Below are 13,034 nucleotides of genomic sequence, written 5' to 3'. Positions count from 1 at the left end.
TAAAATGCCAGATTATTCAAGTGGGGCTATTTCCACAGCCATGTCCACTTGTGGCAGCACCTGTGGCTGCTTCTGAACTCTTGATGTGGCTGTTAGGATTGACTCTGACTATCATCACATCCCATCCTAGGTGAAAATCCAATTGCTCAAGATGCTTTCTCCGAGTTGTATTAGGATTAAGTTTAGGATTTGGCTTAGAGTTAGGGTTAGGATTAGGGTTAGCGTTAGCGTTAGGATTAGGGTTAAGGTTAGGGTTGCAGTTAGGATTATGATTAGAGTTAGGGTTAAGATTAAGGCTAGGAGCTGGGAATTTTCCCAAGTCTGCAGCTCTGATCCAGGAATTAAATCTGAGTCCCCTTGTGCTTTGTGACTAGTTTCATTCTTATCAGTCTCATCGAAACATAAAGTTTCACTTAGTTTCTAACTTTGTATCAAACCAAAGCACAGCTTGGATGAATGGCTGTCTGTCTTTCCAGCTGATTTTATGACCCACGAGGATCTTGGCCTGAAAGCAATGTTTTACACCAAGGTCCTTGTTGATCTGAGAGAAAATAGCCTGCAAATTTTAACAGGTTATTTTACTAAAAAAAAACATGTTTTTTTCTTCAGCGTATACTGGTACATTTTAAACAATTATTTGAAACCCTTCAGAATTCCACAGTGTGATAAAGCTTAGTTAAGCCATTCCATATTTTAAACCAACAACATGCTGACTACTATCATACGAACAAGGAACACTCAGACCTTCAGGCATGTTCCATCATTCAACATGACTCCACCATGGCTGATCTTATTTTAACTTAAACTCTACATTCCTGAATATTGTTGATAATCTTTCATCCCCTTGGTAATCAAGAATCTATTTAACTCTGCCTTAAAAACATTTGAAGATTCTGCATCCATTGCCTTTTGAGCAAGGAGTCACAAACCTCTGAGAGAACATTTTTTTCCTGATCTCTCTTTTAAATGGACAACCCCTTTTTAATGATGACCCCTAGTTCCCCCAGAGGATACATCCTTTACTTATCCACCTGGTCAAGTCCCTTCAATATCTTATATCATTCAATTAGGTCACCTCTAATTCTTCTAAACTCCAGTGGATACAGGACTAGCCTGTCCAACTTTTCCTCATAAGGCAATCCAGTCATTCCAGGTATTAGTCTAGTAACCCTTCTCCAAACAGCTTCTGATACATTATCATCCTTCTGTAAGTACAGCAAACAGTAATGTGGTCTCACCAATGCCCTATGTAATTGACGTATAACCTCCCTATTCTCGTGTTCAATTCCATTTACAAAAAAACATTGCATTTTCTGTTGGCTCTCCTAATTATTGCTATAGCTGCATACTAATCTCCTGTGACTCATGCACTAGGCCACCCAGATCTCTCTGTATTTTAGAGTTCCTCAAACTCTCACCAATTAGATAATGTACTTTGATTTATTCTTTTTCTCAAAATAGACAATTTCACTTCCTCCCATTTGCCAGATCTTCATTCATTCACTTAACCTTTGTAGGTTCTTTGTGTCCTCTTCACAACTTACTTTCCTAGCTATCTGTGTCATCAGCAAATTTAGTCACCATACCTTTGGTCTGTTCATCCAAAACATTTTTACAAATTCTAAAGAGTTGAGGCTCTAGTACTGATCGCTGTGACAGACTACTAGTGACATCTTGACGGCCTGAAAAACACCCATTTAGTCCTATTATCTACTTCCCGTTAGCCAGCTAATCTTCTATCCATGCTAATATATTACTGCTCATACCATGAATGGTTAGGTCAGTTAGCCTGAAGGCTGGTTTGTGATGCAGAGTTCTGCTAACAGTGTGAGTGTAATTCCCGCACTGTTTAAAGGACTTCCCTTCTCCCCTCACCTGAGATGTGGTGATCCTTAGGTTAAACAACCACCAGTTGTTTCTCCCTAATGAGTGAGCCACCCAATGGTCTGGGAGGACCATGTTGACTTTATTACTTCCCTGGTAATTATAGTTTTCACAAATTCCTCCCTCCTTTGGAAAACCTGATTTACAGCTGTATCTGGGATATCATTTGTATCCTGTCTGGTGAAGAGCGAAGTAACTTATCTGTTCAATTTGTCGGCTCTCTCTTTATCCTCATTACCAATTTCCCAGAATCATTTTCCATAGGTAAATTTTCTAATTGGCTAATTTTCTGTCATACTCTATTTTTTTTCCCCTCTCTATTAATCTTTTAGTTGTTCTCTGCTTTTTTTATATTCTGTCCAATCTTCTGGCCCGCCATCTATCTTTGCATAATTATGTGTCTTTTCTTTGAGTTTGATATTGTCTTAGTCTTTTATTTAATTTACCATGGATGGAATTTTTATTATTTGTCAGAATGTGCAAAAATTGTCAACATCTTGCACATTGGATATTTGGATAAGAAGAAAATGTTTGACTTTTAGATCAGTTTCAGAGTCCCTGAAAACTGGCTGCACTGTTGAGCCTGAATACTTTGATCAGGTAACCCTGTACTTCAGTGACATCGTTGGTTTTACAACAATATCAGCAATGAGTGAACCTATTGAAGTGGTCGACCTCTTGAATGATCTCTACACACTGTTTGATGCTGTATTAGAAAACCATGATGTCTACAAGGTATGTAAATAATGATAACAATTGTCAATTAATGGGCCTAACTTTTATTCCAAATTTACTGACCTACGATAGTCCCAATAATCCCTCTTTCTCAACCATTATGTAAATTCTGTACTTCTGCACATTTGGGAAGAAGGAAAGGGTTCAAGATCTCGACAAAAGGAGTTGACAGATGAGAGGTTGTACATAAATCCAAACCATCACTTCAATCTCCTGCATTCTGCTTCCTCACTGTGAGAGCTGTACAAGCCTGTCTCTATACTCTGGCTAATATTGTTCACATCGAACTATTGGCAAATGCAGGAGGTTTGCTAAAGTGTACCTATCTTTGATTTCCTCTGCCTTACTATGAGAGACTGACTTGCCTTGACTCAAGGCATCCAGGATCCTTAAAGGTGGAACTTGTGAAGGAATAAACCTTGCATACCAAGCTGCATACTGAACCTTAACATTGAATTTACCCAAATGCACAATCCTGAGCACAAATCAGCTGCTGCATTACAACAGTGCCTACACGTCAAAAAACTGTTTAATTAACCTTCGCTTTGAGAGTCGTGAAAAGCACCATAGAAATGCAAGTCTTTCTTGTTTTTTCTTTTAACCTTGTCACTAACCTACAGACATTTTGCTATTAGGGATATGAGAGATAAATCTGAAAATCATTAACATGTCTGTTTGGCACACAGGTAGAAACCATTGGAGATGCTTACATGGTGGTCTCTGGCCTTCCAACAAGGAATGGTAACAGGCATGCAGCTGAAATTGCAAACATGTCTCTGGATATCCTGAGTGCGGTGGGCACCTTTAAGATGAGGCATATGCCGGATGTGCCAGTTCGAATAAGAATAGGTCTGCACTCAGGTAAGGCACTCACTGTTGAACTGTAGAAAAGCAAGTCCTTGCACATGCTGGAAATCTGAAGTAAGAACAAAACTGCAGCTCAGACAGCATCTGTGGAGAACAACAGAGTCAACATGACATTTCATCAGAATTATTGAATCACATTGTGTCTGCTGGTGACTGAAAGTGAAAGCTGTCAGATATGTTTGTGTGTTTCACTTATCTGTAATCAGTATAAACAGCTAAACCGTTAGCAAATGATTTTGAAAGTTCAGTAAGGCTGTTTAGCAAAGTTGATACATCAACAATTGGCTACATTTATTCTTGTGCAATGGAATGGTAGATGCCAGGAACAAAAGTGGTGCTTCCAGTATAATCATAGCTGGGCAGAGTCAAACTTCTGAGCCTTGGTTCACTGATGTCAGTGGACATTTCACCTCCTGCCGAAATGATCGCTGAAAATATTTCAATTCAAGTTCAGCTCAGTAGTATACCCGGTTTACTCTATTCCATTAACATCAGTATTTGTGACTTGTTGGTTCCTGCATCAGGTTGAGCTTTTTGGAACCTCATGACAACATAGCAGAATGGAGCATCCCATTGTTCCAAGAAATGCAGGGGATTTATAAAATGAAATCGAATGACGTCAGGCACAGCAAAAGGTAGTTCAGGAATCCAGCAGGAGAGTTCAGAATGCTTGTAAAAAGTATGAGGCTGGGTGAAACAGAGGCTGCTGTAGGCCCACAGACCTGGTGAAACAGAGGCTGCTGTAGGCCCACAGACCTGATGAAACAGAGGCTGCTAAAGGTCCACAGACCTAGTGAACCAGAGATAGCTGTAGGTCCTCAGACCTGGTGAAAAAGAGGCTGCTGTAGGTTCACAGACCTGGTGAAACAGAGGCTGCTGTAGGTCCTCAGGCCTGGTGAAACAGAGGCTGCTGTAGGTCCTCAGACCTGGTGAATCAGATTGTTGTTGGTCCACAGAACTGGTGAAACAGAGGCCGCTGTAGGTCTACAGACCTGGTGGATCAGATTGTTGTTGGTCCACAGACCTGGTCAAACAGAGGCTGCTGTAGCTCCACTTTCTGGGTAAAACAGATACTGCTGTGGCCTGTCAGACTGATTATAATGGAGGATATTTTCACCCAGATGCAGGGATGAGTTGGACTGTATATTAATTGACTGCTTGACGTCTCTTTGGGCTGGTGAGAATCAAGTTTGATTTGGTGAATGGGCAGAAACTGGGGCGAAGGGTGGTCCACCTCAATTGCAGCCCATGAGAATGCCAAGATGCTGCTCAGTGTGTGCAAGAAGGTGGAAGGATTCCCACAGGAGTAAATGTACCATGGTGAAGAAGGTGCTGTTGTGGAGGTGTGAACTCACCAGTGCAGTCTGTACATGAGCAGATTGAAGTGTGTCCATGTTGGCATTGGCTACACACGCCTTAATAATTAGGAAAGGAATGCTGAGGATGATTCTACGATGCAGTGTCATTATCAGTAAAGATGAAGAAGGGGAGAAAGACACAAAATTATTCCACAAACACCTAACCCCTGCTTTTGGCTGGTGGGTCTGTGGTTGAAATAAGCCTTGTTAAAGTATCACTGTATCAGGAGTGGGAAACTTGCTCAATTCTTGACAATCGGTTGATGTCGAGATAACTCATCTCAACTAAGGAGTAAATAGGAGTGCAGCTGTTGTACCCCTAGGCTGGAGAGAAGGGGCAAATGGAAATCAGCCGTAGATCCCACACCTGATGGCTCATCCAGGAACCTCTGCTGGAAAATGCATATGTCCTCAAATATTGCATTTAGATAAGATTCTGATCCCCTGTGATACTTTCTACCGTTGAATAGTTTGCCAGTACTAACTTTTAAATATGTGAAGAACACAGAGCTAAGGGCTGGCTTGTGCTGTACTATGACCAAGCCAGAAAATAAACCAGACTTTACAGTTAAGGAATAGGTAGAATTGGGAATTGTGCTGTAAAAACCTCTATGTCTGAGCTATTAATTGGACAGAATTAAATCATGTGTTTCATTTTCATCACTTCTACAGAAGATATGATGATACTTTGCCTTTTGTAGGGCCATCTGTTGCAGGAGTTGTGGGTCTGACCATGCCGCGGTATTGTCTATTTGGAGATACAGTCACTACAGCTTCTCGCATGGAATCCACAGGACAACGTGAGTAACCAACTTCAGATCATTACCTAGAAATGATTCAGTGTGAAACACAGAATATTGTAAATAAGAAATACATTGTTATACATTATCATTGGCTTCTCATCATTAAGAAAGGAAAGATGAAAGTAGAGGGTGAAGTTTGAGGTTGTCTAGTAGAATCTTACAATACAATGCTATACATAATACACACTGTTATGAAAAGTATATTACACATAGGATTACATAATTTCTTGCCTCATGGGCTGCAACTGAGGTGGACCCCAGGTTCTGCCCATTCACCAAAACAAACTTTCTTTCCTTGCCTACTGTGAAAGACCAGCATTATAAAGATGTAGTAACTACGCTCTTTGTGAGTGGGGCGGGATCGTGGATGTAGGGAATTACTTTTCTCCATTTGGTTACACCTGTCATTGAATTTCCATGTGTGTTTTGGAGCTTTTGTGTGTTTTGAGTTTTGGTTACTCCTTTCGTGGCTCAGCCGCAGTGCCTGGGTGGGAGGGCGAGATCATGGCAAAGGTGGACCATGTCACTCAGAATGCTCCGTGCCTGACAAAACCAATGGCTACATAGACTCGGGTTCTTGCTCCAGGACAATCCAGTTTTGACAACTGGCACTTTGTATGGGAGCGCAAAGGAGGGCCCACTGTGCACTTGTGTTTGAGCACATTAAGGACATTTGAGAGAGCAGGGTTACTGCCGAGCTTAGTGCCCTTGTCTACTTGGGCCCTGGAGTCTCTATGCATCCAATTATGTGTATTCTCACTGCTTCCAGAGCTGGGGAATTGGGGTCATCATATTCCCCCCATTGAGAAGGTTAAGTTTAGCTTGGCAGCATTGAAATATTATAGCTTATCTCCTGGCCAAGACTGGGAAAAATCAATGACTGCTTCCGCACCTAATTGTTATCTGGATTCAGTGAAGGCAAAGCCATTGCACTTCAAAGGGCAATGGTTAGATTCCCTCTTATTGAAGATGTTCTTTGCCTGGGTGTTGCATGACATGAATGTTAGTTGCCACTTATCAGCCAAACGTGTGTGCTGTCTGGGTCTCGTTGGTTTTGGAATTGGACTATTTGAGAAGTTGCAAGTAGTGCTGAATATTGTGCAATCATCAGCAAACATCTCCACTTCTGACTTTATGATGGAAGGAAAAATATTAATGAAGCAGCTGAATGTGCTTGTGTCTAAGACACTACCCCAGAGGACTGCAGAAATGCACTGAAGCTGAGCTGACTGACTTCCAGTAAATACTACCATTTGCTTTATGCCAAGTATGGTTCCAAGCAATGGAGAGTTTTTCCTCTGATTGACTTTGGTTTATGAGGGCTCCTTGGTGCTACAATCAGTCAAATAAGGCCTTGATGTCAAAAGTAGTCACTCTCTGCCTCACCTCTAGAATTCTGAATTAAACCAAGTCTGTAATGATGTCAGGAGCTGAGTGGCCCTGGCAGAACCCAAACTGGGCATCAGTGAGCAGGTAATTGCTGAGCAGGTGCTGTTTTATAGCACTGTTGATGACCTCCTTCATCACTTTACTGATGATTGAGTGTAGACTGATTGGGGATAATTGGCCAAGTTGTATTTGCCCTGCTTTTTATGTACAAGACATACCTGGGCAATTTTCCACATTGTTGGATAGATGCCAGTGTGGTAGCTGTACTGAAAGAGCTTGGTTAGGAGTGCAGCAAGTTCTGGAGCATAAGTCTTTAGTACGATTACCAGAATGTTGTCAGGGCCCATAACCTTTGAAGTATCCAGATGTGTGTGCTGCTAACTGGATTGCTATTCAAAGGAACTACTGCAGACTGGATTAGCTGAATGACATCTTTCTGCACCACTACACTACAACCAATATATCCTTCCAAAGATATGGAATCTCAAACTGTTCAAGCCTCCAGGAGTATGCTAAGTGGACTTTTGTAGCAGAGGGACGTCTTCTATTCCTTTGGATGGAAAGGAAACATTCCTTCACAAGCTGCTGTGATTAACTTTTGTAACTGTTCACGGAACTTCAATGATAAAGTAGCCATAGTCACAGAGTCCTACTCTATCATTAGAGAGAGAGAGAGAGAGATGACTGGTGATGGTTTAACCTGAGATCACCACACCTTAAGTGAGGGGACAAATTGCGGATAGTCCTTTGTGATAACTTCAGTTGGTGCAGGAATTGAAAGCACACTGTCGGCATCACTCTGCATCATAGGCCAGCTGTCCAACCAATGCAACAAAACTCCAATGATCAATATACTGAAGTCAAAAAGTCTCTTTGAACCTCCACCTTTTCTAGATCTTCATATTCCAGAAAGCATCCTGTTCTAATGTTTTATGCCCAAAGTAGACAACCTTATTTTTACCTACACTGAAATCCATTTGCCACAGTTTTGTCCAGTCACTTCATCTATTAATATCACTTTGTAACTTTACAGTCAGCCTATCTTGCTTTCATTGCTGCCTGTGTTGAGGTTATATGATAGACATGGTGAATGCCACATGAGAGGGTATAACTTAGTTCAAGGAATACTATAGCTGATTGTGACGTCTCAAAAAAATGATTTTGATTCACTTGTCTATCTTTACAGCTTATCGCATTCATGTCAATCACACAACTGTTAAAATTCTTATAAGTCTGAATGAAGGTTATAAGCTGGAGCCTAGAGAACGAACTGAGCTGATGGTATGCAAAGCCCACATCGTGAATGAGAATTTCCACGTTTTGTGTTCAGTGCTACAGAAGAGAAAACACTCAGATATCATTTTCCATTTTGTTTGAAAGGGCCAAGGCTTTGAGCAGACCTACTGGCTGGTAGGGAAAGAAGGTTTTACCAAGCCATTACCGAAACCTCCAGAATTGAAGCCAGGGTAAGTAAAATAATCAGAGCCTGACCAGCACATTTGCAAATGAAGCACAGATAAGCAAAAATATTGCTGTCACTAACTCACCTCACCCCGCTATTCACTGTTTTGTTTCCACAGGCAAAGTACTCATGGTTTGCAGATGGAAGAAATGGCAAGATACAAACAATTGAAAGCACAAAAACAGCAAAAAGCAAGTATCCCAGGTATTACTGTGTACACTAATGTCTAACGATCTCGGTCTTGTGTACTTTCCTATTTACTTCAGCATTTTATAAATGACTACAATAAAAAGAAATCAGTCATCATTTATATATGATCACCACAGGTGTTTTCTCTAGGTTATAATTCAAGGGCAGGCACGGCACAGATTGGAATTTTAGTTGAGACTGAACTTTGGGTAGATGGTATGGGTAGCGGGGGTACAAAGAACTGAATCTCTCCGATGATTATTATTTGTAGCCCAGATTAATTATCCATTGGTGGCCTGGCATTTTTATATCTGGGCTTCACTTAAAAAAACTACTGCCCAGTTGCCTGCCTGAATAGGGCAGACAATGGCAACTAATAAATGAAAATTAGATTGAACAAACCTTATCATCAGTGCTCAGATAAAGCACAACGGGTGTAGACAGACAAATGAGATGGTAGCAAAGGGGCAATGACTGGGAAGAGTGGGAGGCCACAACAGTAAAAATCCAAACTTTCCTCCATACTGTTATGGTAACAACATGTAGGAATGCAAGAACAGAAGGGCAATCGATTTGTGGAGGCAATTTTACATGTGTAGGCCCATGCATTTCAAGTCTGCTGGATGGCTTAAAATCAGTCTCTTTACTTCAACTCTATACTACTCAGGAATAAGTGACAGTGGACTGTAATAAATTGGTCCGTGTTCTATTCTTGTGTCTGGAGCTGAATAAGTCTCCTCTTTTTGACAGCTTGCAATACCAGGGGTAAACATTTCCCCTGTGTATTGTTTTTCTATTATTTATTTCCCATGGACAGTGCAGCTGTATAAGTAGATAAAGGAATATCTTATGAATATGTAATATGTTTATCCTCTTATACGATCAGTGTCAATTTCTAGGTATTAATGTCTGATCAAACAGTGTTATGGACCAGACAAACCCTCCCCCATTCAAATATATCAAGGAGATAGCTTAGAACCTAACTTTTTCTTATTCAAAAGCAAGCATAAGGTGCTGTGTCCCACATGTAATGTGGTTTTGATTATAAAAAAACTCATTTAAAAAAGGACAAAATACACCTCTTAAAGCCATAGTATTGTCACAACAGTGATTATTAATAATTGTCCAATCCTAAAACCCAACCATCCCACTTAAACATAGATGGTTGGTCAGCCTAAATCTCAAACTTATCTGAAACCATTCTATCTTTATTTACTGTCATCTCCTTTAAAGTATATAACATTTTATCATTGCATTTTAATAATGTTATATCATTGGAACTCATCTGATTCCATGATAGTGATGTATATAATTTCCAGTCTGATGTTTAGTACTTTGGAACAAACCTGAAGCTGTTATATTCTTTTAAAAAGCACCAAAAGCACTCAACATTGAAGATGTCAGGGGCAGGAAAGCCGCAACATTGTGACATTGGAAAAATATTCAGGTCATGTTTCCTGCTCAAAATTAAATATGTGGATGCTAGATACAGCTATGATACTTCCTAAGGTCCTAACATTATGCTGTAACCTCACTGTGTTGACTGACATGTGATGAATGAACACTTGGTTGAGTCACTGGAGTAGGGCCAATGGGATCATCGTTTCTGATTGCTTTCAAGAGAGGAAGAAAGTAAATAAACCCAGTGGTTTACTGGGTTAGCATAATGCTTAATAAGCTTGAGCCACACAGATTAAGACATTTGGATCTCCAGTTCATGCTGTGTTAGCCAGTCTCACTCAAGATGATGGTAGAATTGGCATAACTAGCATACGTGTCACTGGTTTAAGGAGGGTGGACAATACCAGCTGTTTCTGTTCCCAATCACTGTCTGTGGACTGTAGCTTACAACAGGCAATGAAGTAAGTTGGGACTCAACCACAGCTCAGTCAAATAATCTGCTGAGATACTCAATGATTTGGAGCCATATCCCAACATTAATCAAGTAAATAATATCATTATAAACTCAATGCAGAATCATGATTCTTAAACCAACCCTCACTGAGCTTCTTTTACACTCACAACACACTTACTATGCGGTCAAATTTCTACCTTATTGCATTTTTAACCAATGAGTCAATACACTGTTACTGGGTGGTAGCACCTTTGGATTTGGGTATAGGGTATAGGGTTCAAGCCCCAGTCCAGGAACATGAATACATAATCTCCAGTGACATTTCATTGTGTTGCATTAAATTTCTCAACCAAACCCCAAAACAGATTTTCTGACTATCTTATATCACTTTTGGTGAGATCTTGCTATGCATAAAATAGTTATCACATTTCCTACATTAAAGCAATGACTCCACTTTAAAACGTGCTTCATTGTCTGTAAAGCAATTGGAACATCCTGAAGTTGCAAAACAATGCAAGCTTTTCTTACTATTGCATTAGCATATATTAAGTCTGCGGAACATACTGCAAAGTCATGAGCTTCCTTAGGAAGAACCACATTGAGGTGACACGTGACTTAGTGGTTTGCACTTCTTCCTCACAGTGCCAGGGACCTGGGATCATTTCCTGCCTTGGGCGACTGTCAATGTGAAGTTTGCTCATTCTCCCTGTGTCTGCGTGGGTTTCCCCTGAGTGCTCTGGTTTCTTCCCACAGTCCAAAGATGTGCAGGTTAGATGAATTAGCTGTGCTTAAATTGCCCATAGTGTAGGTGGAATAGTCATAGGAAATGCAGAGTTAGAGGGATGGGGTGGATCTGGGTAGGATGCTGTTTGGAGGGTTGGTATGGACTTGCTGAATAGCCTGCTTCCACTCTATAGGAAGTCTAAGATGCCAAACTTTAGACAATGAGTAGAACCAATTAGAGCAGAGTGTTAGTTGAACTAATGGTGGTGTACTGTGAGCTTCACTTTTAACCTGTTTTCACCTTTACTTCTAGCCTTGACAGCCTAAAGGAAATAACCTGTCTATGAAGAAGGCAACATACATGCACTATGTGGCAGCACAGCTCCTGCAACAGGAGAACCATGATAGCTTCACAGATGGCAACCTTAATCTTCATCCACTGATTAAGAGGCTGCATCTGATTAACAATGACACTCTGAAACGTTATTCTTAGTAGTATTAAGACTACTGCAGCAGATAAATCAGAAGTAGATTACTAAAAATAATCTTGAAGGAAAGTCTAAAACTCAATTTCATGCCCATTTTCCTTAGTAGTGACAAATGTAGGAATTTGGTGACTGAATATTACTGGAATGAAGGGCTTTTCACCTTAGCACATAAAAACAAAAAAAATCCAACATGTAGCAAAGACTTTTTGTGCTTGAATCTAAGATTTCAGAATATCTAAAGCTTCTTCCAACTGTGGGTAAGCTTTATTTGTTAGGAAGCTTTTCAAACACCAAACATCATGACAAATTACTTTTCTCAAGGCCTTTGTGCTGCATGTCATTATAAAGTAACATTAACCCTGAAAAAAAAATCCCAATGTATATTATTGTAATAATCCCAGAACATAGATAGCATCACACAAATATATTGAAAAATTGTCGAGTATGCATATGTGTATATTTTCTAACTGTAGAAGGAATTCCTAGTGGTAGCACACTATTTAAATTTGTCTTTACCATTCCACTATGAACAGTAATCAAAGGGAGACTTCCTCTGGTACAGATTGAAGAAAATTTTATGTACCAATTCAGGTGTTGGTAGTCTTGATGTGTTGTAAAATGAAATACCATCAATTACATTGTCCTCGCATCTACATTCCTGAAAATGGTGCATTGAAGTCTAGGTGCTGAGTTGTATACAGTATTTTTTGGTATTGTACAAATTCAGGTATTATACCATTGTTACCTCTACCCTGACTTGTCTGTGTGCCGTGTAATTTTGTAAAATAAAATCAGTTATATGCAATTGTTTCTTTCCTTCCCCCAAAGTTTCACTTTTCCTTTCCCTGGATTTCTTTGAAGTTGCTGACTGACTGTGGTATAAGTCAATGGGTGATTCCAATCCTCCTATATCTTGTCCAATCAGACATTCTTCATGGTTCAGCCTCAGGGTGAGGATCACCAGATTATCAGACTGTCAGATCATCATAGCCTTTCCGATACAGCCCTTTGCCAACCAGTACTATCTGGCAGGGTAATAACAGTGAGAAACTGGACCCTGAATAAAGTTGTGTTTTTAGTTTACCTCCACAACACAAAGTGTGTTGAAACCAACTTCTGCCATTTACCATTATTCTTTTTGTGATTCAATCTCTTCTGTTTTCCACCCTATGACAGTCATCCCCTTTCGTTATTTCCTACCCTCCATTATATCTTTATCTTTTTCCAGCTTTCACAAAGGTCATTAAGGTGCAACATTTGTCTATTTCTTGTTCTCAAGAT

At 40.1% G+C, this 13,034-nt stretch overlaps 1 protein-coding gene across 3 annotated transcripts in view; it reads left to right on the top strand.

Annotated features, from left to right (window-relative positions):
- LOC122557350 (retinal guanylyl cyclase 2-like) overlaps positions 1-12,552 on the top strand; it is a 52,277-nt gene extending 39,725 nt beyond the window's left edge. For 2 of the 3 annotated variants that reach the window (XM_043704977.2, XM_043704979.2), the window contains exons 14-20: positions 2,427-2,619; positions 3,306-3,480; positions 5,546-5,644; positions 8,223-8,317; positions 8,417-8,502; positions 8,617-8,702; positions 11,579-12,552. In XM_043704977.2, the coding sequence (XP_043560912.2) occupies positions 2,427-2,619; positions 3,306-3,480; positions 5,546-5,644; positions 8,223-8,317; positions 8,417-8,502; positions 8,617-8,702; positions 11,579-11,592 (748 nt within the window). In that variant the 3' untranslated portion in view covers positions 11,593-12,552. Of the gene's footprint in view, positions 1-2,426; positions 2,620-3,305; positions 3,481-5,545; positions 5,645-8,222; positions 8,318-8,416; positions 8,507-8,616; positions 8,703-11,578 lie in introns of those variants that run through there. The other variant, XM_087991773.1, reaches the window with a different exon arrangement.
- Positions 12,553-13,034: the final 482 nt, after the last annotated feature.

The sequence above is a fragment of the Chiloscyllium plagiosum genome, unplaced genomic scaffold (genome assembly GCF_037043375.1).
Source record: "Chiloscyllium plagiosum isolate Xiang-an unplaced genomic scaffold, Cpla_swu_hap1 HiC_scaffold_11, whole genome shotgun sequence".
In the NCBI taxonomy this organism is placed as follows: Eukaryota; Metazoa; Chordata; class Chondrichthyes; order Orectolobiformes; family Hemiscylliidae; genus Chiloscyllium; species Chiloscyllium plagiosum.
Note: the sequence above shows the minus strand (reverse complement) of the source record. Positions and strands in the feature narration are given on the sequence as shown.